This window comes from Dasypus novemcinctus, chromosome 9 (genome assembly GCF_030445035.2).
Source record: "Dasypus novemcinctus isolate mDasNov1 chromosome 9, mDasNov1.1.hap2, whole genome shotgun sequence".
In the NCBI taxonomy this organism is placed as follows: domain Eukaryota; kingdom Metazoa; phylum Chordata; class Mammalia; order Cingulata; family Dasypodidae; genus Dasypus; species Dasypus novemcinctus.
Window position 1 is genome coordinate 77,365,056 of NC_080681.1, and position 26,551 is coordinate 77,391,606.

The 26,551-nt window shown below is 42.2% G+C and overlaps 1 protein-coding gene and 1 non-coding gene across 3 annotated transcripts; both read right to left on the reverse strand.

Annotated features, from left to right (window-relative positions):
* Positions 1–734: 734 nt before the first annotated feature.
* Positions 735–26,066, reverse strand: TTC4 (tetratricopeptide repeat domain 4). 2 transcript variants are annotated; one of them, XM_023591558.3, is made up of 10 exons: positions 25,813–26,066; positions 25,131–25,377; positions 23,370–23,531; positions 22,149–22,226; positions 20,215–20,339; positions 9,154–9,240; positions 6,984–7,201; positions 6,308–6,389; positions 4,250–4,332; positions 735–2,159 (listed from the first exon to the last, which is right to left on the reverse strand). In XM_023591558.3, exons 2-10 carry the CDS (start codon positions 25,309–25,311, stop codon positions 2,057–2,059), a joined length of 1,119 nt encoding a protein of 372 aa, XP_023447326.2. In that variant the 5' UTR covers positions 25,312–25,377; positions 25,813–26,066; the 3' UTR covers positions 735–2,056. The 2 variants fall into 2 exon arrangements, with proteins under 2 accessions (XP_023447326.2, XP_004468023.2); XM_004467966.4 differs by having other exon boundaries at positions 25,131–25,248; positions 25,813–26,055.
* Positions 19,175–19,304, reverse strand: LOC111766421 (small nucleolar RNA SNORA65). The gene has a single exon (XR_002798476.1). It is a non-coding gene; the product is annotated as a small nucleolar RNA SNORA65 (small nucleolar RNA).
* Positions 26,067–26,551: the final 485 nt, after the last annotated feature.

Here is a 26,551-nt window from a genome sequence, read left to right on the forward strand (position 1 = left end):
GCTACTTCTTATTTTCTCTTCTGTGTCTCTTGCTGCGTCATCTTGCTGTGCCAGCTCTCCGCATCGGCCGGCACTCCTGTGCGGCTTTCCTGCGCGGGGTGGCCTGTGCAGGGCGGCATTCCCATACAGGGTGGCACTCTTGCACAGGGCCGCATTCCTGAGTGGGCCAGCACTCCATGTGGGCCAGCTTGACCTCACCAGGAGGCCCTGGGGATCAAACCCTGGACCTCCTATATGGTAGACAGGAGCCCAATTGGTGAAGCCACATCCATTTCCCTGCATTGACTTTTGAATGCACATCCAGTATTTCATCTCAGTCTCACAATAGTCCCCAGAAGGGGCTGGGGTAATCATTCTGTTTCACAGATGAGGAAGATAACACAGTGAATCTGCTGTGGGTTTCACTCTGCTCCATGGGAATGAGGTCACCAGAGATGGCTGCCAGAGGGAACAATGAAATGTCTCCCAGGTTGTTTCTAACTCAATGTTAGACCCATCACACAGTTCTGAGTTCTCACAAAGAAAGACAGGTGTCAAATTCTTAGCTGGGGAGGGAGAGAGAATGGCCTGAGTTTGGCCAAGACCAGGCTTGGGAAGGAGCCTAGACTTTGGATTCCTGGCCACAAGCCACAGGCAGGGACCTGCACCTGGAAGGAAAGCTGCATGGTTCTTTGTAAATGTACTACAGCAAATTTCTCTTCAAAGACAAATGAAACACAACTCAAAACCCCAAATTAGTCCATCTTAAGGACAGCAGCTGATTTCAGTTTAATGACTTATTAGTCAGCCTTGCTACAGTAACAAACAACCCCCAAATCTCAATGCTTACTACAACAAACATTTGTTTTTCTTCATGTTACAATTACTGGCTGCAGGCCAGCTGTTTCAGTTCTGCTCCAAGTGTCTGATCATTCTGGTACCCAGGCTGAAGGAAGGGCGCCTATTTGGAACATGTATTTTTGTGGCAGAGGGAAAAGAACATGATTCTGTCATGCAATGGCTCTTCAAGCTGCCACGTGAACACAGTACAAGTATTGTGTGCTCACAACACCCTGGAATCAAGTCACACAGCCAAGGCCAACGGCAGTGAGTAGAGAAGTACACTCCTCCCCTGGGGGACCTGGCAGGCACTGCAAAAAGTTATATGCCTCCTGTCCAGGCATATTTATATTATTTAGAATTTAAAAAGAAACAAAAAGTCACAAGCCTATGGGCAGGGATATATAAAGTTCTCTAATGGGGGATGGGGATGGGGTGTCAAAGTAGCTACAAAAATATAACCTATGACCATGACCCAACATATGAAAAGATTTTTCAGCTTTAAAGACACAAAATCTTAAAATATGGAGACTGGAAAGGAATTCAGAGGCCACTGCCCAAGTGTGTCACAATCTATCCTGCAAAGGTCAGGAAAAAGGGCAATTAGTAGGGTTTCTGGGTACTGGAGGAAGCCAACTTGTGTGGCATTTATAAATGTAGAAACTGGGCCTGGTTTTTCTGGCCCCCTCTTATCCCAAGGCATCTACAGCAGCCTCACACAGCTTCCCCTCTGCTCATGAAACAGCTGGAGACCTTCAGTAGTAAAGTGAATACCTTAAAATTATATGCATAATTTATGTGAAAATGTACAATTTGAGGGGTAGCTTTTCTGAGTCATCTAACTTGACAAAGGTTCAGAACCACATCATTGTACCTTGATCAGTTTCCACAGACCAGTTAGTTCCCCATGTCGGCTGCTGTGGTTAACTGCACTAGATGGTCCCTTCAGAGATGGAGGCTGAGGGCTGGTACGGCTCACAGTGAAGCCGAGGCACAGAATTTTGTATCAACAGAGGAGAGTGACGACCAGCTGGGGCTTGGCACTGTGCAAGAGTGGCTGCAGTTCAGAGAAGTCAGCAGCTTCTCCCTCAGCACAACGCCAGGAAGAACTGTCCCCGGGTGGCAGAAGTAAAGGCGTGGACCCCAGGAATGGTCCAGCGGAATCAAGTGTGCTGGATTCCAGGAACAGGAGGGTGAAGGAGGCAATCCAGGGCCTGGCTCCCACATCCTGGCTCAGTCATTTTACCTGGTGCACCTTTCTCCCCTGGAGATAATTCTTGCTAAAAGGAGAGGATCCTACACAGACCAAAAATGCTGGTGTCAGGGCTTTTACAAAATACCTGCAATGACCACAACAAAAGAGAAGAGGTTAATTGAATTAAAATCTTAATCATCCATGGACTTTTCCAACAATATTCAAGGTGAACCTCTGGATATGAACCAAGTTTAGCACATTTATTTGTTTAGTTGATTATAAATCTGGCAAGTTAGCATGACCATCTCCCCCTTACAACCTAGCCATACCCTTCAGACCAGTTCAGTAGCACCATGCATGTCTTGGTTAAATGTGAAATAAATCTACAAAACAAGCTTGCATTCATTCAACAAAACCCAGCGAGTACCTAAGCCAGGCCTTACGCTGAAGATATAGATTGAAAAACATATAAAAAAAAAAGTTCAGTCCTGGGGAGGAGATAAGGAGGCAGTGAATGACAGCTAGGCCACAAACACAGAGGCACTAGCAAGGTAAAGTGTGAAGTACAGTGCCAACCCAAGGAGGCATGATTCCCTTCATGCAGCAGGGAGTCAGAAAGGCTTCCTGTGGGAGCTTGGCTTTAATTTGGAGAAAGGGTGGTGATGGGGGAAGAGGGAGGAAAGCCAGGCAGTGTGGGCAACCAGAAGCTGTTTGCTATTGCTGGGACATAAAGCAAACGAATGGCAGGTTGGGGAGGAGGGCGGAGCCTGGCCTCCCAGGTCTGGGACGTTAGCATTACCCAGTGGTCCTGGTTCTGGACAGAGGGTCCTGTCTTGGCTCTATGCAGTTAAGGGTCTGGAATTGAAAAAACCAGCCCTGGATAACCTTTTGCCTATGCCAGTCATTTAAAAAGCAGTCACCTCCAATAGCACTTACATGACTTTTTGAGAAGCATGAAATTGGGTTTCTTCCACAAATCAGTTTGTTTTCTATTTAGATTCTCCGTCCTCCCCCTCCATGTTTTGGAGATGGAGTAGGGTGAACCTCAGGCCTTTAAAAAATTTCTGTATAATTTGCTAATGATGGAAAATTAACTACTAAAAATTTATCTATAAAATAAAATAACTTGGGACCAGAGGAAAATGCTGCCAACTATCCAGAAAAGATCCTATCTGCCAAGCCAGAACTTAAGTATCAAGACCCCCAGGACACCCCTACCGAGTCTGCCTCCTGAGCCTCTCTCTATCTGTCCCCTTCCACTTCAGGACCCAGTCATCAAACAGCATACTTAAAATCAGAGTGTTCCTCTATATGTAAACTTCATGCAAGTCAGCAGACACACACACCCTCTGTGGCTCTACAGTGCCATCAGGATAAAGGTCACACTCCTTCGCACGGCATTCAAGGCTTTCAGGCATGGCCCTAACTTAGCTCTCTAGCTCTATTTCTTGCCACAGCCTACCACCCTCATTCCCCTAGGAAGTCAGGTTCTTTTTAGCTTATGTACAAAAGCATTTTCTTCTTTCTGCATTGCTTTGCTCAAAGCTTAGGAAAAGTAGTCCAGCAGTCAACTTATAAACCTTCTTCAGAGGATTCTCTTATACTGGATGAATACCTTGAGGCTGCAGAAAGACAAGTTGCCAATCCAATTTGCTGCCACTACTGATAATAAAGAACTGCCCTTTACAATTTACCAGAGCACTTTGGTGCCTACTCTCCCACTGGCTCTCAAATACCTGAGAAATATGGAGGCATGAGTAATTATTCCCATTCTTAGACGAGGAAACAGCAGAGAGGCAGTCTGTGCTTAGAGTCACACAGCCAGGAAATGATGGTGTATCTGACTTCAAGAGCAAATGCTCTTCCCATTTAAGTGTCTGGGGACATGGGCACAATTAGGAACCAGAAGGGCCACCTCAGCTGCCCTCAGGCAGCTCTTCCCTCCTCAGTTCAGCTCCACTCACTTCCCCCGTGTCTGGGGGTGTTCACGGCTGTGGTTCATTGGGTGGAATCACTCACACTGCAACCCATTCAGCCAATGACCCAGTTTAATGGCCAGGCAGTCTCCAAGGTCAACCTCTCATACAGCTTTGTGCCCAGGACAGAAATGAGGAGAGCATAAGGCAACCAATAACCAAAATTGGCAGTCAATAGTAGAACAAGAACCTGCCTGCATCCCTGGGGTTATGCCTGAGCTTCTTCCCTGGTCGACTCAGCCCCACAAAGGTGACTCACCTGGGGTGCTGCAGCACCTGCAGCAGGGAGTTCTTGGGGGACACCTGGTAAAGTTCTGCCCTTTCCTCATCCTCAAAGTAGATCTAAAAATTAACAGAGAAGCAGGAAGTTAGATACAAATGAAGGTCTTCCTCGACACTAGGTGTGCTGAGTCCAAACCCAGGAGAAAGTTGAAGAGATAGCACCTGCTTTTGGCTTAATGCCTTCTTCCATTGTGGGGCTGGGTGCTGTGCATTTAGTCCTCCCAGTGACACTGTGGCTCCATTTTTCAAAGACAGACCAAGGCTCAGAAAAGTGAAATAATGGCCAATGCCACCCAGAGAATAACAGAGGAGCTTTCCCTTCCCTAATGCTTCAGTCCTAGCACCGTAAGGTACAGGGGAGGGAAAGGGCCATGGTGGCCCAGAGCAGAAGAGCCTGAGCAGGGTGAGGACAGCCACACAGGGGATGGTCCTGTGCAGGGTTCAAGGCCAGAGCAGGGTGAGGAGGATGTCTGCGTAGGACAGCTGCCAGAGGGTGAGGTTAGTACAGCGCAGCCAGTGGAAGGCATCCACACAGCGAATGGCCAGCCCGAGTGGGGCTTCCTTGTAAGATGGCTGTACAGCATGGTGGGGGCGGGGCATGTCAGAGCCCGCATGAGGTGAGGAGGGATGGCTTGGTATAGGAAGTCAGAGCTCAAGCAGGTGAGGAGGGCGTCCATTCATGGGACAGTCAATATGGGGAGTGAGAGCCCTCCTCACTAAGCAGGATGAGGGGGGGCATTTATGCAGAGAGGCTGAGAAGTGCAAGTGTCACAGTCTACACTGGATGTGGAACGTTCCATATGGGGGAAGGAGCAGTGGTGGTTACAGGAATTTACAGGGGGATTAACCAAATGACTAAATGTATTAAGAAAAATAGAAGCCACTGTTAAAAACAAAAAGGAGGAAAGTAAGAATAAACATTGTATTGAAAGAATTTGAGATACCAGTGACATGTCATGTCTTGTGTCTGTGTATATATACACTCATTCACAGCCACACATATTCCCTAGACATGTCCACTAAGAAGGCATTTGAGCTGACATCCCTCCCATACGAATGAGTACATCTAGTGCACAGACCTTGACTTCTAAATATCATTTGCCACTAAAAAGAACCAGAGCAACTTGGAGAAAAAGCTAATTCCAGAGCTAGGGTGAGGAAAGCACAAGGGAGCCTGGAACATTTTATGCTAGAAAGCAAGGAAGTACTCAAAAAATGATGTGTCAAAGGACGCAGAAGCCAGTTTGAAGGAATTCCTACTGGCCAAATTTGAGAAAATTTGAGCATAAAATAAATAACCATAGTAACAGATTATAACTCATGGAATAAAACAGGAAAGTATAATCTGCTGATATAAATATGTTGAAGGTTTGATGAGCAAAGGCGTATTTTCACTGTTTAAAAGTACCTCCTTATAAAGTACTATTAATTACAAAGGTTTTGAAAAGAGAGACTTTACAATACAGAAGACCTGGCAGATGGCACTTAAATCAGATAATCAAAATGAACACCATCAGTAATGGGACAAACTGAAATTGTCTCCTACCTGAGAAGCTGCAACAAAAAAAGCATAGCATCTCTCCTGTGATAGTCCAGCCAAATAAGTACATAATCGCAATCTAGTCATGAGGAAACATCAGACAAATCCTTACTGAGGATGCATTACCATCAAGAAAATTGAGGAAAGACTGAGGACTCTTCCATAAGAAGGAACCTAAAGGGACAGGACCACTAAATTCATGTGTGATTCTGAACTGGATTCTTTCGCTATAAAGAACATTACTGGGACAATCTGTGGACTCTAAATAGAGTCTGAGGACTGTCAATGTTAATTTCCTGATTTTGATGATTATAACGAGATTATGAAGGAAAATATCCTTGTTTGTAGGAAATACACACTAAAGTATTTAGAGGTGATGGGGCATCAGCTGGCATCTTATTCTCAAATGGTTAGAGGAAAATAAATTCTTTGTTCTACAAATTAAGATTATTGTTTTTAAAATCTCATAGAAGAATAAAGTAAAACTTGTCTTACCTCTAAATTATCAGGACAGTATTTTTGCTTGCAGTCCCAAGAGGGCGTTTCACCAAACATCACCATCAGATGATCAATAAACCTAAAGAAGCAACATATGCTTTCTGGGTATCACTAACTCATGATCCATTTTTCCCACAACACAGTCCCTGGACAACAATTCACAGATATTTCAAAAACGTGTAAAACATGAAATGCAGATTTAAGCCATTTTCAACAGAACTTGTGCATGTGTATCACTTGTGCTATTTTCTTTGAACTGACTCAGGCCTAACTTTACTTACATTTAACCACATTCTAAGCCTTACCCTATGAAATCCAGACATTAAATGTGCTAGTTATATTTTTTTGAATATATACTTACATTATTATTCATGTACTACATAGAATGATTTCCTTTTTCACCAGTGATGGATACTACTCTTTGGCAAACATATGGTGTTCTGCTTACTAGCCCAGTCTCTGTGTTGGTGAGACTTGTATCTGCCATTGCAAACCCAGTCAGGAAAGGAAGAAATTAGCTACAGCATAGAGAGGTTACACCAAACCAGATTGTGTGAAATCCTCTGAACTATTCTCTCTCCACCTTAACCAAAAATCTGCCAGCCCCTCCTCCTTCCAAGAGGGGAGGGGAAAAGCATGCATGCAAGAGTAGAAGGCTCTCGGTTAAAAGTACCTGGAGTCCTCGTGAAAAGCAGAGATGAAGTCCGACTGTGCATACTCCGGGTACAGGAAGAGCACAGGCCAGCTTAGCCTGCCCTGGTCATCTAGACTCACCCTGGCTCCACAGGGGTTCTCAGAACTGAGCCCATCTAGGAAAAGTTCGCCTAGACCTTCTGAGGCTGAATCTTCATCCTTATCGGCCACGTCAGAAACTAACCTGATGTTCCTAGCCTGGATTAAAGACAGAAACACACACACACACAAACCTCACTGTGTGGGAGGAGGCAAACCCTTTTCACTGAAATAGGGAAACCATATCACTGCAAGCTCCGTGAGGGCCAGTCCTACACACAACTCATCTTCGTTATTCCTGAGACCTGGCACAGAGTAGGCATCACCTGCCCAAAAATTCACTGGGCATCTACCAAATGTTGGACCCTGTGCCAGAGAGATGAGATAGACACAGTTCCCTGCCCTCGAGGACCTCATGGTTTAGTAGGGGAGGGTGGGGGCAGCTACAGAAATCACCACAGCATGAGGTGAGAAGTAGAGCTTTGTAACGGCAGTAATTCAGCCTGTGGGCTGGAGGTGACTGGGAAATGCTGGGCCTTGAACAATGACTCTGATGGGCAGAAAAGTTGAGGGGAGGGAGAGGAAGGTCATTTCACACTGATAAATAATACACGCAAAGGCAAAGAAGTAATACATGTACAGAAATGGCTGCTTCACATTAGCTAGATCAAGGACTATTGACAGTAATATGCTGATTTCCCCTCTCCTTTTTATGGAAATAAGGGATAAATCAAGGGTCTGAATAGTAGCGTCATTCCTCATGTGCATGTGTCAGAGTAGGAGGTCCTAATAAGGTTAGCACATAAGCCGAAAATTACACACAATCAAACTTACCCTTAATGATATCCCTTAAATCAGGAATGGCAAACTTTTCTTTAAAGGGTCAGATAATAAATATTTTAGGCTTTGTGGGCCAAGCAGTCTCTGTTCCAACTATTCAACTCTTCCATTAGAGTGTAAAACAGCAGTAAATGATACATAAGTAAGTGGGCATGGCTGTGTTCCAGTCATAGCTGGTATGGCTTCGTATATACCACTATTGTAAATCTTACGTACACTGAAATTTAAGATATAAAATTAGGGTAAAGGAGGGAACAAAATATATAAATATTCTACTTTTAAGATAATGACTAAATCCCTCATTGTGAATGATGATTAAATGGAGACTTTGGAGTATTCTATTCTGTTTATTCTGTTAATACAGGTTAACAGATTGCTTGTAGTGGGAAGGGAATATTGGCAATGTTAGGTTCTCAAAGATACCAATTTAAGTAACTTAAATGGGTACATAATTTAACTGCAAGAAGAATGAAAACTATCCCTCAATCTCACAGATATATTACCTCTTCTTTTGAAAAATCAAGCAAGTAAAGCTCAAACAGGTGACTTGCTAGGTATCAAGGAAAGGTTAAGATTTGGGTCACAGTGCATTCATTCCAAAATGCAGGAAAGAGGGAAAAGGTTTTAAAAAAAAAAGTGTTGTTGTTGTAAAGAAGCAACATCCTAAAAACTCAGACGTTCTCAGGATGCACAGAGGTTAAAAGCAAGGACCTGGTTCTGACACAAGGGCTGTGAAGTTTTCTCACCTCCATGAGACTGTTTCACTATCTAGCAAAACAGGAGCAAGAATGCCTACCTCAGAAAGCCGCTGTGAATATTAAGTGAGAGCATGGTTAACCCAATGTCTAGCAGGTAGTAAATACTCCATGCTTATGAATTGGTATTAGTTTTTTCCCAGGGATTTTTAGTTATAAACATATGTAATCTTTGCAAGCAGGCTCATGTCACCTTTCTGTTGGTATCTAACAATTTAAATGCAACTCATTCAGTTACACATTTGTAAAGAGCCATACCTTTATTTTATAGTAAAGGAAACAGGCTCGGAGTTTTGTGGCTCACCCGAGGCCAATACATGCACACAAGTGGGAGAATTGAGACTGAACTTGGTGGTCTAACTCCAGAGCCCAGGCTCCTTCATCACACTGCTTCACCGGAGCAGAAAAAAAACAAATTCATTCAGATAAAGCAGCCCAAGAAAGGTTCCCAACAAGCTTCAGGATTAGTGGATTTAGCAGGACCATAACCTAAGAGCCTAAGGTTTGAAAACTCACCTTGATGGCCTGAAGTAAAGCCTCATTCTGATTCTGCTCCCTCTTTTCTTTCAACTTTGCTTTCCTCATATCTCTCTGTTCAGTTCGCTGAAAATGAAATTCAGATGAATCAGGCCCAGAGAACTTGTTTCCTCTTCTGTTACCCCAATCTGATCCAGAATTACTATCTCCGGTCTCTATGCTCCTGTGCCAGGAGATACCAGAAGACAGATTCAACTCAATATTTACAAAGCACATGTGTACCAGCCTTGTGGCAGAAATTTAAAAATCTGTAGTTTCTGTACTCAGGGAGCTCACAGGTTTACCGGGGATGGGGCAGGGAAGGGGTCAAAGGGAAAAGCCAGCATAACCCGTCTGTTGTTTGTTACCAAGTACTATGAAACAGAGGAGGGAGTGACTGATTCTGCCCAACTGAGGAGGTGGACTTAGACCAGGGAGAGCCCACCAGGCGAAAGAGAAAGGGGATTCGCAGGAGAGGGACTGACAACAGGGCAGAAAAGTACCCAATGGGGGAGTTTCAACTTCTCTGCTGTGGCCAGAGCATAGGAAAACACATTGGAAATAGATCAGGGCAAGAATTTATCAGAGAAAAGCGGACTTGGTCCAGTGGTTAGGGTGTCTGTCTACCACATGGGAGGTCCGCAGTTCAAACCCCAGGCCTCCCTGACCCGTGTGGAGCTGGCCCATGCGCAGTGCTGATGTGTGCAAGGAGTGCTGTGCCACGCAGGGGTGTCCCCTGCGTGGGGGAGCCCCACACGCAAGGAGTGGGCCCCGTAGGGAGAGCCGCCCAGCACGAAAGAAAGTGCAGCCTGCACAGGAATGGTGCCGCACACACACACGGAGAGCTGACACAACAAGATGATGCAACAAAAAGAAACACAGATTCCCATGCTGCTGACAACAACAGAAGCGGACAAAGAAGAACATGCAGCAAATAGACACAGAGAACAGACAACTGGGGGGGGGAGGGGAGAGAAAAAAAAATTATCAGAGGCTCTGCTTTTTGCACAATTGTAATCCAGAAGAGAAAAGCACCATCGGTGTATTCAATCTAGCAGAAATAAAATTTGGATTTTCTTTTCCTGCTAATCTACTCCAAACCAGTTGATCCTGCTCTTACTCTTAAGATTGTAGATTAATAAGGGTCAGTAAACTTTTTGTTAAAGGACCAGATAGTAAATATTTTAGGCTTTGAGGACCACATACGGTCTCTATGGTATATTATATTAGCTAGTATTTTTTGTCTATAACCCTTAAAAAATGTGAAAACCATTCTTTACTCACAGAATGTACAAAAATAGGCCATGAACTGGATTTGGCCTGTGGGTCAGCACCAACCACCCCTCATACTCCCCATGAGGGCTAGCACAGCTCTCCTTTTCCTTATGAAGATTCCACCTTTCAAAGAGACAATGGCCTTCTCCAATCCAGTCAACCCAAGAGAGTTGTGAAAATGAGTCCTGTTGTTAGAAAGTGTGAACATGCTATCAAGAATGTTCTACCCCATGGATCCCACTAGTACTAAGTGTCCAATTCTGCCTTCACAGTTGATGAGTCCAGACCATAGTGCCTGGTCCACATTAGAGATGGATGAAGAAAGATGATCTGGACTCTGTCCCAGGTTATTTTACCCCAGCTTACATTTGGTGCCACATTAAGCAAAGAATAGACAAGTATGCAATTGTGTAGATGTGGCTCCCTGCTCCCTCTCTTATTAATTACTAATAGTTGCAGCTGAAGATTGGGACTCAGCAGCCCATGTAAAGTCAGAGGTGCCCTGACGATGGAGTTTGATGCTTCTGTTTTTTTAAATCAACTTTACTAAGGTAATGATTTTAAAGTGTAGAGTTAAATGAGTTTTGACAAATGTATACAATTCAGTACCCAACATTCCAACCAAGATACAGTACAAGGAAGCAGATGTGGTTCAAGCCCTTGGGCTCCTGCCTACCACATGGGAGGTCCTGAGTTCGGTTCCTGGTGCCTCCTAAAAATATTTTAAAAAAGATGAACAGACAGTGAATGCAATACGGGGCGGGGGGGGATTCTTCAAAAAAGAGTACTTTTCCATCCCCTAGGCAGTTCCCTCTTGCCATTTGCAGTCAATCCCCCTCCCACCCCATCACTGTTCTGATGTTTTTTTATTGTCATGTAATATTTCATTGTATAAATATACCACAGTTTATCCACTCCTGTTGTTGGACCCAGAGGCTAGTGTGAATAAAGCAGCTATGAACATTCTTATACAGATCTTTCTATGAATATAGGTTCTAATTTCTCTTACGTCAAATACCTAGGAGTGAAATTACTGGGTCATGTGATAGGCATGTTTGACTTTATAAGAAACTGCCAAGCAGATTTCCAAACCACTTCATATCCCACTGGCAATGTATGAGATTTCCAGTTATTCTACATTTTTGCCAATATTTGGTATTGCCAGTGTAGCAGCTTGGTATTATTTATGATTCCAAAAATAGATATTGGATTATGTTTGTAAATTGGTCTGTTCCTCTGGATACATTAGATTGTATTGGATTCAGAGGTTTTACTTTTACTTAAGTTTTGATTGGGCCATGTCAGTAGGACATTGAGTCTCTGCCCCCTTGGTGGGCAGGGACTCAGAGAAAATCACATGGTAGAGAAGTTATTTAGAATTTGGATACTGGAGCCCCACGAAGTAAACACACAGAGAAGTAGATATGTGAGGAAAGAGAGCAAGCCGTTCACCTGACAGCTTAACAGTTATAGCAGAGTAGCTGAGCCTGGAGAGAATGAGCCCTGGGGGAGAGACAAAACATGTCCCAGCCTGCGGCTGAGATTGGAAAAAGCTGGGACCATGGAGCCTTGGGTAAGAATGAACCCTTGCAGACATCACCCGCCATCTTGTGTCAACACGTGGCAACTTTGGTGAGGGAAGTAATTTGCACTTTTATGGCCTGGTAAATGTAAGCGTCTACCCCAAATAAATACCTTTATAAATTCAACAGAGTTCTGGTACTTTGCATTAGCACCCCTTTTGCTGACTAATACAGTTAGTTTTTAAAAATTTTCAGTCATTATAGTGGTATCCCGTGGAGCTTTTTTTCCCCTCATCTTAAAATACTTTCAAATTAGAGGACAGTTTACAAAAATAATAAACTCCACGCAGACAACTCCAACATACCCTAGCCCCCTAGATATCTACAACCACCAATTTTAATATTCTGCCACACAGGCCATGTTATTCTCTTCATCCATTTATCTATCTGTCTATTTATCAATTCATTTTCTGAACACTTGAGTATAGGTTATATACGTCATGCTCCTTGAACACTCAATACTGCCATGTACCTTTCCTAAGAACAAGGATATTCACTTATGTAACCATCTTAAGTACAGTTATCAAGTTCAAGAAATTGAACATTGATATAAAGCTTACAGTCTATATCCCAATTTTTTAATGTCCCAATAATGTCTCTTTGAGACTTTTCTCCTCCCTTGTTAGAGCCTGTCTAGGATCACATATTGCATTTAATTGTTACGGTTTCTTTAGCTGTTTTTTTTTCAACTGTAGAAACTTATATACAATATAAACCTTTCTACCTCCACACATAGCCTTCAGTGGGGTAATCACATTCACTGTGTTGTGGTACCTTCACCACCTTCCATTACTAAAACTTTCCCATCTCCCCAAACAGAACTCTGGACCCATCATGCATGAACTCCCCATTCCCCCTGACCTCTACCCCTGGCAATCTCTACTCTTAATTTCTGTCTCTATGAGCTCGCATATTCTCTGATACTTTCTTTGTAGTTCTACAGGGCTTAAATTTAATATCCCAAATCTCTAACAATCTCATTTACTTTGATACTAACTTCAACAGTGTGCAAAAACTATGTTCCTATACCCCTCCATCTCCCCCCTCCTTTATGTAGTTCTTGTCACAATTACATGTTTATATACTTTTGAGTCGGGAAAACCACTAATTTCTCATTACATTTTATGTATTTGTCTTTTAGATCTTATAGAAAGTAAAAAATGGAGTTACAAACCAAAAATATAATAGTACTGGCATTTATATTTACATATGTTTACCCTCACAGGAGATTTTCCTTCATGTGGCTTTGTTCAACAATGTCTCCTGAAGAGCAGAATTTTTGATTAAATTAAGTCCCATTTATTAATTTTTTCTTTCATGGTTAGTATATTTTTCATGAAAATTTTAAAGGTAAACTTCACACAACTTAAAATTAACTATTAACCATTTTAACATACGCAATTTGGTTGGAATTTAGTACTCTTACTATGTTGTGCAACCGTCCCCCCAGTTTAGTTCCTAGATATTTTCATCACCCTAGAAGGAATCCCACCGATTAAACCATCATTCCCTAGTCCCTTCTCCCCACAGGCTCAGGTAACTATAATCTGATTTCTGTCTCTATGGATTTACCTGTTCAGTCTGTTTTATATGAATAGAATCATATGACATGTGACCTTTGTGCCTAGCTTCTTTCATTTTAGCATGTTTTTTGAAGTTCATCCATATTATAGATTTATGAGAACGTAATTCTTTTTTGGTTGAATATTCCATTGTATGGCTATACCACACTTTGTTGATATATCCATTCCTGGGCTGATGGACACGGATTAGTTCTACCTTTTGGCTATTGTGAATAATGCAGCTTGAACATTAAGTATCTGAGTCTCTGTTTTTAATTCTTTGGGATTTATACCTAAGAGTGTAAATTCTGGATCATATGGCAATTGTTTAGCTTCTGAACCCGCCAAATTGTTTCCACAGTGGCTGTGCTATTTTACAGTGCCACCAGCAATACACAATGGTTCCAATTTCTCCACATCATCACCTACACTTATTTTCCATTTTTTAAAATAATACCCATCCTAGTGAGTGTGAAGAGGTATCTCAATGTGGTTTTGATTTGCATTTCCCTAACGACTATTAAAATTGAATCATTTCATATACATATTGGCCAAAGGTATATCTTCTTTCTACACTCAAGTCCTCTACCCACTTTTAACTGGGCTGTCTTTTTTTGTTGTTGAGTTGTAGGAGTTCATTATATATTCTGGACATTAAGCCCTTATCAGATATGATTTGCAACTATGTTCTCCCATTCTATAGGTAATCTTTTCATTTTCCTGATAATGTCCTTTGATGCACAAATTTTAAAATTTTGATGAAATGCATTTTATCAATTTTTAAAAAAATTTTGTTGCTTGAGCTTTTGGTGTCTTATCTAAGAAACCATTGTCTAATCCAAGGTCATGACGATTTATGCCTAGGATTTCTTCTAAGAGGTTTATAGCTTTAGTTCTTATATTTGGATCATCGATCCATTTTCAGTTAATATTTGTATATGGAGTGGGGTTTGGGCCCGACTTCATTCTTTTGCATGTGAAAATCCAGCTGGCTCAGCACCATTTGTTGATGATCCTTTCCTTATTGAACGAACTTAGCACCCTACAGAAAATCAGTTGGTTTCAGGATATAAGGGTATATTTCTGGACTTTGACTCTATTTCATTGGTCTATATGTCTATCCTAGGTACCACACTATTTGATTACTGTAGCTTTGTAATAAGTACAAATTGGGAAGCATGAGTCTTCCAATTTTGTTCTTTTTCAAGACTGTCTTGGGTATTTGAGGCCCCTTGCAATTCCATATGAATTCGAGGATAAGTTTTCCCATTTCTGCAAAAAAGCCTGTTGGAATTTTGATAAGTATTGTACTCAATCTGTAAATCGCTGTGGGTAGGATGACATCTTAACATTAAGTCTTCAGATTATTTATTTTTAAAAGGAAACTTTTTTTTTATATTCATTTTTTATTCCCCCTCCCCCCCAGGTGTCTGCTCTCTGTGTCCATTCACTGTGTGTTCTTCTGTGTCCACCTCTCTTCTTGTCAGCGGCACCGGGAATCTGTGTCCCTTTTGTTGCATCATCTTGCTGCATCAGCTCTCCCTGTGTGTGGTGCCATTCCTGGGCAGACTGCATTTTTTTCGCGCTGGGCAGTTCTCCTACGGGGCACACTCCTTGTGCGTGGGCCAGCTCACCACATGGGTCAGAAGGTTTGAACCTTGGACCTCCCATGTGGTAGGCGGATGCCCTATCTGTTGGGCCGAATCCGCTTCCCAAGATTGACTTATGTCTTCTTTCATTTGTTTAGGTCTTCTTTCATTTCTTTCAGCAATGTTCTGCAGTTTTCAGTGTACATGTCTTTCACATCCAACAGAGATTCCCCTAAGTGCCTGGAACCAGTAAGTCTCCCAATCCTTGCTGAGGGGATTCTGTGCATGTTAGAACATGTCTTCAACATTCTGTCAAGCAGTTTACAATTCCACTTTTGTCCTCACAACCTGCTTGTAGAGTCTCAAGGTGAGCAAAAGTGAGACCTTAGGGTCTTTTCAGGTCTTCCCTGAGCATGTGTACAGCCATGGACACGCACAGAGCCCTACACATGCATGGGGCCTTCTAGATTCCTAGAAATATACTGGAGCTTAATAAAGCCCCGACGGACATCTCACTCTCCAGCCTTTCCCTTTAAATGTTATGGTTACCCTGTATTTGCATCAGCTATTCTCTACTTTTGTGAACAGGCAGCCACAACTTAAATAACTGCCTCTGTTTTTGAGTAACATCTTTGGGAAAAGCTTTTCACATTGGGCAGTCTCCAAGTCAGGTCACATGAAAACAGCCTTGTAAATAGGGTCTTCCAGGGAACCACCAGAAAGGTCAAATAATGACAGTTATCTGCAGATAGGGATTTGAAGGAATCCCACTACTGCTTTTATTTCCTTGGTGGCTGCCAGGCTCCTGGTTTTCACCATGATTGCAGGCTGTTGGCTACACAGAACTGAGGAAAGGAGAATGGTAATAGGGCAAGTTTAAATGCTACAGGGAGGCAGATGTGGCTCAAGTGATTGGGCTCCCATCTACCATATAGGAGGTCCAAGGTTCAATATCCAGGGCCTCCTGGTAAAGGCAAGCTGGCCCACGGGATGAGCTGGCCCTAGCAGAGAGCTGGCCCACGTGGAGTGCTGCCCCGTGCAGGAGTGCTGGCCTGCACAGAAAATGGGCACAGCAAGATGATACAATAAAAAGAGACACAGAGGAGAGACAATAAGAGCCGCAGCAGACCAGGGAGCTGAGGTGGCGCCTCTCTCCCACTCTGGAAGGTCCCAGGATTGGTTCCTGGAGCCACCTAATGAGAAGACAAGCAGACACAGAACACACAGCGAATGGACACAGACAGCAGACAACGGGGGGCAGGGGGATAAATATTTAAAAAACAAACCAAATTAAAAAAACACTATTACAAAGCTTGTTTGTTCCTTATATTCAGCCAATTTTCTTGAATAAAGGCTCTCCAGATTGCTTCAAGCCTTTGATTAATTTCTAGAATTCTGAAAAATTGAGCTTCATAATTTTTTCCAGTTTTCTCAGTTTTTATGAAGAAGAGAATTTTTGGAGGTCCTTAAGCCACCATTTTTGCCAAAGTCATCCCTCTTAACCAATTTTTAAATCTACTTGTTCTATCAGTTACTGTGAGAGGGACTGAATAGTCTGCCAAAGGGCTGTCGATGCAAAGTACCAGAGATGTGTTGCCTTTTATAAGGAGGTTTTATTTAGGGTATAAGGGTACAGTTCCAAGGCTGTGAAAAGTCTAATTCGAGGCACCATAAGAGGTGCTTTCTCAGCAAAGTCAGCTGCCACATGTTGAAACAAGATGGCAACTGATCTCTGCCCATGTTTCAGCCCTCTCCTCAGGGATCACTTTCCTCTTGAGCTCCATGGGTCCAGCCTCTTGAAGCTTTGTGCTTAAATGATCCTGTAAGTCCTCTCTTTCCTGGCATAGGGCTTGTTTCTTAGCACTTCCTCTCTCAAGCTCAGCCCCTTGGCTTTCTTCTCGATTTCAGCTGTAAACTATCAGGCAAATGGCTCATCTCTCCCTGGGGACTAAGCTGTTTGAGCATGCTTCTTTCTGTCACATGACAGGATCAAAAATGACAGAGCTCTCTTCCATGTCTATCTGAGTATCCATTTATATCAGACCAAGCAAGGGGCAAGGACTTAAACTGAGTTATGCCTTACTGACATAGTTCAAAAAAAGCCCCACAGCAATCTTATCAAATAATCTAATCAAAGGCCCCCCAACTGAATGTAATTCAATCAGGGTTTCACACCCAGAGGACTAGATTATTTTACAAGCATAATCTTTCTCTTTTAGAGATTCATAAAATAATCTCAAACCACCACACGGAAGTTAAAATCTCCTGGTATTTGTAGATCACTTCTTACTTTCTTAAGTTGTCAATTTTTGCTGTTTTGAAGCTCTGTTATTAGGTGCATACACATTTAAGATTGTTAAATCTTCATAAGATGATCCTTTTATCATTTAAAAAATGTCTCTGTCTCTGGCAATACTTATTACCTTAAAGTCCACTTTGCCTATTAATATCGCCACGTGAGGTTTGTTGTTTACATATGTCAAGCATGTGGGCATCCAGAATCAATTTATATTCAGATATAAGGGAAAAATTCTGCCATTCAGCAAGCCATATCACTTAGACCTAATGCCAGGCTTTTGGGCCTTGAAAGCTCCCCTTAACTGCTCCTTTGCTGCAAGATCTAGAAGTTTTTATTTAGGTCCATGTGGTAGGTTGAATTATGTACCCCAATAAACATATATTCTTAACCCTAACCCAAGAAATTCCTGTGGGTGTGACTCCACTGTAAAGAGGACCTTTTAAAGATGTTATTTTTAGTTAAGGTGTGACTAACTGAAGCAGGGTAGACCTTAACCTGACAGCCTTATAAAGAGAAGCTAAAAGTCAGCAGAAACCCAAAGAGCAGATACAAGGGGAAAGGAGAGGACATTGCCAGGTAATAGGAGACATAAATAAAAAGCAAGGTACTCCAAGCATTGCTGGCAGCCAGCACCAGAACACTACAGATTTCCAGGAGAAACCAAGTGTTTGCAATCAGATCATGCCCCCCACAAAAGCCATGTTCAGGTCCCAACCCCTGGGTCCTTAGAGTGTGAACCCATTTGTAAATAGGACTTTTGACAATGTTATTTGTTAAGGTGTGCCCAGACTGAATAAGGGTGAAGACCTTATAAGCAAAGAGATTGGACACAGAAAAGGCAGGCTCCGGGAGCAGCCAGAAGCTGAAAGTCAAAAGAACTCTGAAGAGAAAGGAGAAAATGCCACCATGTACAATGCCATATGATGGAAAAACCAAGGAAATCTGAGGATTGCCAGCCAGAAGATACCAACCATGGGAAGAAACAAGCCTTCTAGTCTCTAAAACCATGAGCAATAAACCCCTGTTGTTAATCCAACATATTATATGGTATTTATTTTAGCACCTAGGAAACAAACAGTTAAGCCCTGCCAGTATCTTGATTTTGAACTTTTAGCCTCAAAACCATGAGCTAATAAATGCTCACTGTTTAAGCCAACCCATTATGTGGTATTTATCATAGCAGCCTGGTAAACCAAGACAGTCCACTAAGGAGTTTTCTGTGTAGGCTTGGCCATGTCCTTCCACAGTATCCCTGTAGACATTCACTCCTATTTATACCACATTTAGAAATTCTGGTCCATATCCAGTTACCTAGGTTCAAAATTCTGTTATTGAGCCACATGGATCCAAACATATTTACTTTTTCTGCCATTTTATATGAGCAGAATGACCTCTGCCTACAAACCAACCCCATTCAGGGCCAAGTGAAGGCTCCCATGGCAATGAAAATTCCCATTCCACAGTATAAGCAGTGAAAAGACCTAGACCAGGAATTGGGAGACGTGAAGTCTAGTTCTGGCTATGCACTGAACAGACATATGAGGGAGAATTGCACAGTGGTTAAGAGCTTGGACTCTAGAGCCAGACTGCCTGAATTTAAAGCCCAGCTTCACCATAGTTGTAGGACTTGGGCATTCTGTGCTTCAGTTATCCCACTAGTGAAAGGAAAATTAGCATAGTTTCTTTTTTTTCTTCTTCTTCTTCTTTTTTCCAGGCTGGTCCCATGCTTTAGGCAAAGAGGCATGTGGAATGAAGAACAACCCTGTTTCCTAAGCTGGGGTTTAGTATCACTCACCAATGGATTGCACCAGGCAACAGAGAACTGGGCAGGTGCAGTGATGAGTGGCTACAATGCCTATCTTAAATAGCTTTTATGTAGATTAAATGGATTAATATAAGTAAATGTTTAAGACAGCACCTGGAACATAAACCTATTGCTATAAAAAATGCAGGATATTATTTTTGGTAGTGATGGTACTGTTAAGTTATAATGTCTTAACACTGGGATTTGCACACTGTTGTAGAAGCTCAAGGTTTTGTTCAAGTAACTTACCTGTCCTTTCCTCTCCTCTCTTTCAAGAGCTTTATACAATGTGCAAAGCAGACTATGGTATGACATGCTTATGCTGTTTCCTATTTATTCAAATCATAATAATAGTCACTCTTTATTGAGTCTTTATTATGTCAGAAAATGTGCTAAGAATTTATATATATATTCTTATTTAATGCTCATGAAAACCTTTGCGCTATTTAATATTATGTTCCTTATTTTCAAAAAGAGGAGACTGAGTTTGAAAAAAATCAGGAACTTGCCCAACATTATATATTTGGGCAGTGGCAAAAGTAGGATTCAAACTCAGATTTATTGTAATATCCAACTAGGTTCCTGTCTGGGGTGTTCTTCCCCACTCAGCCACTAAGAAGACTAAACTCCTGCTTAGTCTTCAAGATGAGGCTCAGACATCACCTCTCTCAGCAACCTTCTTTGTCTGCTATCACCACCCCCACTCCCTTGCCAGGGCAAAGTTAAGTACCATTATTATATACTACTACTATATATGCTTGCCTACTTGACTCATAACTGTTTATTTGCCTGTTTACTTGTCTGTATCCTCTATGGAGTTCCAAAAGCAGGGACTGTGTCATATTGGCTGGTTTTGGTTTTGGTTTTTAATGAAGAAAAAGTTTACAATGACCAAGAACCACAATCTGGGGAAGCCAAATGCTAATTGACTGCTGATTCTGCCACCAACCTTAAGCTTGTCTGCTTTAGCCCTTGTATCCAGAAGCTTCTTCTCTTTGGCATCTATCTGCAGTCCCTCATCACACCAGCTCACAGCCTCAGCAAAGTTTTTCAGTTCCAGATGGCATAAGGCACCTGCAGAACCCAGAATTCTTAAGATCCAGGGACAACACTCATGAAAAAAAGCCTGTCTTGAGCAGGACCCTCTACCCACACCCAAAAGAGAGAATCCTAAAGGGAGAGGGGGTAATAAAGCACTTTGTAGTATACTCCCCAGGCAAGGATATTTTTTGTATCCTGGATTAGGATGATCTCTAGGGCCCATTCAGGTAAAAACTCCTCTAAATCTCCCTGGTATTAAGGGCTCTTAAAAGTAGGGAAGGCTTCAGCAAACTGGCAAAGAACACAGGGTTTGGAATCAGAAAGATACAGGTTTGAAGTTTGGCTCAGTCATTCACCAGCTAGACTTTGGACAAAGAACGAAGCATCCCTATGCTTCAGGTTTCACATCTACAAGTGGGAAGAGTAAAGCCTATCTCAGTTGATTGTTTAAATGGAGATAATAACAGAATTTGCTTCATCCATTCATCAAGTCAGTGGAAAATGAGGTCTTTCCAAATCTTCTTTATGGCTTCCAATTTAAGCTACCTCTCCTTTCTGTAAATTTTTTATGTAACTATGATATGAGACTGTATAAGACAGTGAAACCTCATGTAAAACACGAATATGGGTTATATTGCATATATAAGACCATTTTTACAAAGTATAAATACAAATATTCTAGAGAGAAAGAAAAAGAATAGCAGCTATATATAAAGGCAAGGCATAGAGATTGAGAGGTGGTAAGTTTTTTTTAATATATTATTATTACTGGAATAATGAAAGTTCTCTGGGAATGACTGGGGTGATGAATGCACAAATATGTGATTACACTGAATACCACTGATTATACTCTTTGTATAGATTTATGCTTTATTAATATGTATCAATAAAACTGATTTGTTTAAAATACATGTATATATAAAATCATGTTCATTTTTCTTCAGTTAGCCTCTTTAGGCTTTACAGAGAATTTCAAAATATTAGAACTGGTAAGACTTAGAAATCACAGAATCTAAGCACATTTCCAGAGATGAGCAAACTGATACTCAGAGTGGGTGCTCTGTCAAGGTCACAATGAAGGCAAAACTGACAACTGAACAGAGGATTATAGACTTCTAGCCTGAGGCTAATTCCACTGAACTACTCTCAGTTCTTTTGCCCTCTTTGTTCAGTACCTTTTTTCCCTACAGCTAAGGGGAGTGGATCTACTTACCATTCCCTAACAAACATCTTTAAAGAGACAACTTTGATAAAGCATTTTAAGCTGGTCCAGGGAGACAGATGTAGGGAAGATTAATATGTGAGGAACAAATTAAAGCTTGCAAAGCATCTAACAGCTTCTCAAACAAAAGGTGGAGTTGAAAAGTAATAAAAGCACTATTATTACAAAGAAAGGTCAGATTACAAGAGAAAAAGTAATCTGGGAATATCTCAGCATCAGTTATCAGCAAAGGTCCTAAAACTTATCTTTTAATTAACATTAACATGGCATTTGAAGAGCTTGCCTTTCAATCAGTTAATTTGGAAAAAAAAAATAGGAGTGTGGCTTTTGGAACTACTTTATTTTAATTAATTTTATTCTTTATTAATTTAAAATGAGGAATTTTAATTTTTCTACTAATTCCTAAATCATAAAGGGTTAGATTATTCTTTAGGGAATTCTTTTAAAATGGGCATGTTGCTGCTTATAAGAAGCAGGGCTTAATATCAAGATTGCAAAAATAAGGTGATCTCATTAGTGTCTTAGCACTTAATATCTAAACATAAAATGTCTCAACTTTTCATGCAATGAGTTCCATCTTTTCCAGAATGACAATTGTACCGCAGTTTGACAGGACTTACCTCTTACTATTGCTTTGAAGTGGCAGGATTTTAGCTTTCTGGCAGCCATCACATCATTGAGAGAAGAACGAAAATTACCTAACAAAACACCATTTAATAAAAGAGAACAAATTCTGAGATGAGAATGTTTTCAAATTTTTGTGTATACTGACAAGACACTCCTGTATAATCTTGAATAAATACAAAACAGAACTGTTTTTAGAAAAAACACAGTTGTACTCCTTCAAGAGCCTTGAAAATGTTTCTAACATCAGGCAACCCACAGAACTATAAATAGCTAATAGTACATGAAATGATGTTCAAACTCAGTTATAATTAAAGCAGGTTTTGGCATTAACCAAAGGGTTCCAACAGACCTATCCCAGCTGCACTGCTGGACCTGTTATCTACCAGTCCCTTAGAAATGCCCTGTGATCATTTCCAGGTCCTTGCTAAGCCCTGTGATAAGAAACATGAATACAACATGACCAAGACTAGTGACCAGCAATAATGTCATCCAAATAAGCAGTGTTTCCCAAAGTCAAGTCTGCAGAAAAACAATTAAGTGATACTTGAAAAGGGAGCTTACAAAATTTGAGACAGGGTAAAGTTCTTTGCCGCAGTTCATATTGGAGTCTTTTTTTTTTTTTAGGAGGTACCACGGCTTGAACTCAGAACCTTATATGTGGGAAACAGGTGCTTAATCACAGAGATACACCCACTCCCTATCTGAGTCCTTAGCATACTAGTGTGTACTGCAAATACCCAATAAAGCAGCAGCTTGGCTATGTAATCTTTTCTACTTCAAGGGTCCCACAAAATCCTCTTTTGAGAAATTCTCCCTTAGGTTAACATAGCTTCTCTCACCCAAGGATCCTATTAATCCTTTAACATCCCTGAGAAGATAAAAGGCCAAAGCAAAACAAAACAACAATTTTTGTTTCAGAGTAGAGGTACTTGGGTTCAAAAACTCAAATTATACTGACTCTTACATCAAATATGCTACCAGAGTGAGTAAGCTGCTTATATGGTTCATATAGTTAAGAACTATATAACCCATCTGGTTTCCCTTTTTACTATGTCTACCAGGAAGATCAGAGTTCAATTACAACAAAACTATCCTTAGTCTAGTTATCTGGGATAAACAGATTCTCTGATTATCTCAAACCCTCCACTAGCCATTGTAATGGCTTTTATCATAAGCTAATACTTTAGAAGGCACTAAATAATGAAATAAATTACCCAGGTAGTACTGTGCTGCTGCCCGGTTGGTATAAAGGATAACATTCAAATCAGTGTCAGCACATTTCTTCTTTAGTCCTTCAGTGTATGAAATCACTGCTTTCTTGTAGTCTTTTTCTTTAAAATAATCATTGCCCTCATCTTTATAGGTCTGGGCCTGTTCTGCAAAGAAAAAAGGAAAGGATCACTATTTTCTGTTAAAAGGCTCATTAATAATAGATTCTACATTATGTAATAATTCAATATATGATAAACCAAATAGAAGAAACTAATAGGAAAAGAAAATCTAAAATTAATGCTATGAGAAAACTAAATACTAACAAGTAGAAACAAAGTCATGCAAACTTAGTGCTATAAGCAATTCCAAATATCTTTTTTTTTTAAGATTTTATTTATTTATCTATCTATCTATCTATCTCCCCTCCCCCCCCCCCCCCCAGTTGTCTGTTCTCTATGTCTATCTGCTGCGTGTTCTTTGTCAGTTTCTGTTGCTGGCAGCACCGGGAATCTGTGTTTCTTCTTGTTGCGTCATCTTGCTGCATCAGCTCTCAGTGTGTGTGGCGCCATTCTTGGGCAGGCTGAACTTTCTTTCGCACTGGGCAGCTCTCCTTATGGGGTGCACTCCTTGCACGTGGGGCTCCCCTATGCGAGGGACACCCCTGCACGAGCATCAGCACTGTGCATGGGCCAGCTCCACACGGGTCAAGGAGGCCCCAGGTTTGAACTGCGGACCTCCCATGTGGTAAACCGACGCCCTAACCACTGGGCCAAGTCTGCTTCCCCCAAATATCTTTGAAGTTAAATTATAAAGTGCTTACAATAAAACGGGGAAAAGGGGAAACGGACTTTGGCCCAGTGGTTAGGGCGTCCGTCTACCACATGGGAGGCCCGCGGTTCAAGCCCCGGGTCTCCTTGACCCGTGTGGAGCTGGCCCATGCGCAGTGCTGATGCGCGCAAGGAGTGCCGCCCCACGCAGGGGTGTCCCCCGCGTAGGAGAGCCCCCCGCGTAGGAGAGCCCCACGCGCAAGGAGTGCACCCATAAGGAGAGCCGCCCAGCGCGAAGGAGGGAGCAGCCTGCCGAGGAATGGCGCCGCCCACACTTCCCGGGCCGCTGACGACAACAGAAGTGGACAAAGAAACAAGAAACAAAACGCAGCAAAAAGACACAGAAAACAGACAACCGGGGGAGGGGAGGGGAATTAAATAAATAAATAAATAAATCTTAAAAAAAAAATAAAATAAAACGGGGAAAGGAGGTTTAAAAGAAAAATGTATACTTATCCTGGCCCTTGAAAAAAGGACTTACAAAAATTAATGAAGAAACTGGAGGAAATTATATTTCTATTTTTGCCTATGATTTTTTCATTCCCTGGGATGCAAATAATCTTCCTCACGCTGAAAAGAGCCTACAAAATTTAAAGATTCAGCTTAAATTTCCAACCCACTGTAATCCCATTCTTGCCCCTTCAGTGTTCCAACAGCACACGGGGTACAGCCATGTTGGCACTTATCACACGCTTGTCCTGATTCTTTAGTGCATTCTAACTACCCACTTGAGCACAGTCGTCAAAGGGCAGAAATTGTCTCTTATTTAGACCTGACTCTCCAATGCTTAGCATTTAGTAAGTATCTAGAGTAGTTGTGGAATGAATAGTGGCAAGGATATCACACGTTAACTACTTTTTGATATCAGTCAGAACCTCTCTGACACTCTACCTCAATTCAATAGAGACACAATCAAATGCTAGTCATGTAAAATACCTTCTGGAGATCGCTCATCATCAAAAATAATAGACTGGAGGCAAGCCAAGTCAGGATTCTCTTTCGGATCAATTTCTGAAGGTGCTTTTTTCATAAATAAAGGGATCTTTTCAAATTCCTGGAGACGGTTAAAAGAATGAACTATATGAATATGGTTTTCCCAGAGTAGATCCAATTCCATGACTCTATATCAAAGTTTTCTTATTCATTATGATTTGCTTTTCCCCCATCCAGGCCCGTTTTCCATCTAAAATGAAAATGTAGGATAATGTTTACTACGGATTCTTTCAGTTATCACATTGTACAACCGGGACAGTAATTAACATTGATGAGCCCTCCTCTGTGTCAGGCAGTTTACCCACCAACTCATTTAATCTTCCCCACAACTCTACAAGATTGATGCTATCCTTAGGACAAGTTTACACGTGAGGGAAAGGGCTCGGAGAAATCTAAGTAACTGGCTGGGTAACAGAGCCAATTAAGTGAACACACAGGTCTGACTCCATAACCCAGGTTCTTCAATGTACCTAAAGAAGACTCGAAGCCTCGAGGCCGATTTCTCAAAACTTAAATAGAGACCATCTGCCTAATGATCTACGTGGGAGGGAGCCCGGCGACCTGGAGCGTCAGGAATTCCGACAACCCCCAAACACACGTGCGGAGTGCCCCCGGGACCTCCCACCTCTTCCCACTGGTCCTCGCGGAAGCCGCCGCGGTAAGGCTGGGTCTGGAATTTATCCAGGAACGAATCCATGGCGTCGTCAGAGGCAGCGTCCGCTTCAAGCTGCTCCATTGCAGCACCCGAACCCTCAGCCACTGTCCCTGTGCCGAGACCCGCGCAGGTCCTTCCGGCGGCGTGGCACCCTCCACTCAAGCCTCCGGGCGGCGCGGGTGCGCGCTGCTCGGGTTCCGCGGGCCTGGGGGCGTGGCCAACCCCGCTCCACTTCCTCCCCGGGCCAGCGCCTGCGCTGCCCTTCCGTGTGTTCCCTAGCTTTTCCTCCCCTCAGCTGTTCCTCGCACCGCTCTGTCCCCCGAATACTTTGGCGGCGGTGGGTAGACCCAGAGTCTCATAGTTCCCCCACTGAGACATCTCTTCATTCATACGAATTTTTCAGTCGGTCGATCCATATTTACTCCTTCCATGTTTCAGGCGCTGTTTCAGTCGCTGGGTATACAAAAAAAAAATCTTGTATAATCCTAGATAAACTCCTTCCCCGCTAGGAGTTTACAGAGTGGTTTGCAGAGACAGATAAGCAAAGATGAGGGAGTTTGTCAGACAGTAGCAAGAGCTTTTGAAGAAAATCTTTAAATAGGGTGGTCAGGATGGGCCTCACTACAGAAGTGGCATTCAAGCAAAGACCTGAGGAGCCCTGGGGGTAACCAGTGTGTCTTCAGTCAGGGTGGATGCGTAGCGACCCGGG